The 1,612-nt window shown below is 36.0% G+C and overlaps 1 protein-coding gene across 2 annotated transcripts in view; it reads right to left on the bottom strand.

Moving 5' to 3' along the window:
- Positions 1–1,612, bottom strand: part of EPC1 (enhancer of polycomb homolog 1 (Drosophila)) — a 122,683-nt gene that overhangs the window by 45,933 nt on the left and 75,138 nt on the right. For both annotated transcript variants that reach the window (XM_011977298.1, XM_011977297.1), the window contains exon 2: positions 410–569. In XM_011977298.1, coding sequence (XP_011832688.1) covers positions 410–569 — 160 coding nt within the window. The remainder of the gene's footprint in view (positions 1–409; positions 570–1,612) is intronic.

Raw genomic sequence — 1,612 nt, 5'->3', positions numbered from 1 at the left:
GTGATCCGCCCGCCTCGGCCTCCCAAAGTGCTGGGATTACAGGCTTCAGCCACCGTGCCCGGCAGGAAGTTCTTTAAGACTATTAATATTATTAATTCTGAACAGGAAGAAAACTATTTCTATATCTGAGTTTTGTTTTTTCCCCGCCCCCCCTTATCCTACTTGACTGAAGCAGCATAAGATTGTATGCTGGGATGAAACAAAAAATGTAGAATAATAAATGCTATCTTTTCTTGTCAGATATCTCAAATACCATTTTACAAGTTGAAAATGGGCTCTAATAACTCTTAAGCTGATACTGGTCAATGAAACAAATAAGAAAAATGTTCCTGAAGAGATAAAAATCTGTCAACTTACACATAATAAGAGAAATAAAGAAAATACAATCATTAAGAGAATCATTACTTACGCTGTATGTGAATGAGCTGCTTTGGCATCTTAAATTCCCCAGGATATATAGACTCATAGTAAGCAATATTACTTTCTGCCTCTGGGACTGGTATAACCATATTATCCCTCTTCTCGCCATACACCTGCTGTGCTGAAATAGCCCGCTGAAGATGATGTTCCTAAAAAGAAGAAAAAACAGGTAAGTTCGTGTATTTTTAAAAAGTAGCAAACAGATGACATAGACCTACAAAGTTTTCTTTGGCTCATTTGTTTTTAAAATACAGAGATTCTAGTAGTAGGTCTTAAAAGCATGTTGTTAACACGATACAACTAGTGATAAAATCAGTTTAGGTAGAAATGAAAAAAAAAGTGTCAGAAACACTGAATATTTCCTCAATATAGCAAAATGAACGGCCAAAACTGAGTTATATAAAGAGATACAAAACAGTTGACAAAAACAAAGCTTGCATTTTACAGATGAGATGTGGAGGAGTTAAAACATCTGAACTTGTTATATAAAGAAAGTGGGCTATGGTTAAAAATATTTTATTGATCCAAATCTCTTATTCATATAATACGTCATGAATGTAGAAGGTATTTGAATACCAATCAACTAAATATGATTTCTTCGAAGAAGAGCAGAGGTTATCTCCATTTTGAGTTGAAACTGACAGACTCAAATCCTGGTCTTTTGTCTGAAATGATAACCTTTCATACACTCTTTCTGAGCCGCTGCAGAGTATGTGTAGGGGCAGAAAGCACATTCTCTGGACTCGGGCTGACTGGATTAGAATCCAACTCCGAAACTGAAACAGTTTGTGACTCCCGGCAAGAAATCAGTCTTCTAAATCTATTTCCTCCAGTAAGAGAAAAAAAGAATCTACTGTATAGAGTTGGAGATTTAAGTAAGATAAATGTGAGTAAAATGTTTAGTATAATGCCTGACACAAACAGGTGCTCAAAATAAGTTTTGGTTTAGCCACCACACAGAAAGCTTTTCCTAGTTTGTGATACTACCAACTGCCATATAAAGGTATTAGTCTCATCCAGGACTATCAACACTGAATTTTGGTATATACCTTATTAAATTCAAACACACACACACACACACACACAAGTTCATGGATAAAAAACATTCTAATAGTATGAAAAGTTCCAGTCTTCATAGGTAGCCCATTAAGAATGCGTATATTCGGCCCCCGCTGTGGGTCTCAGCAGCTCG

Source organism: Mandrillus leucophaeus, unplaced genomic scaffold (genome assembly GCF_000951045.1).
Source record: "Mandrillus leucophaeus isolate KB7577 unplaced genomic scaffold, Mleu.le_1.0 Scaffold178, whole genome shotgun sequence".
In the NCBI taxonomy this organism is placed as follows: Eukaryota; Metazoa; Chordata; class Mammalia; order Primates; family Cercopithecidae; genus Mandrillus; species Mandrillus leucophaeus.
This window is presented reverse-complemented; position numbering and strand designations above follow the sequence as displayed.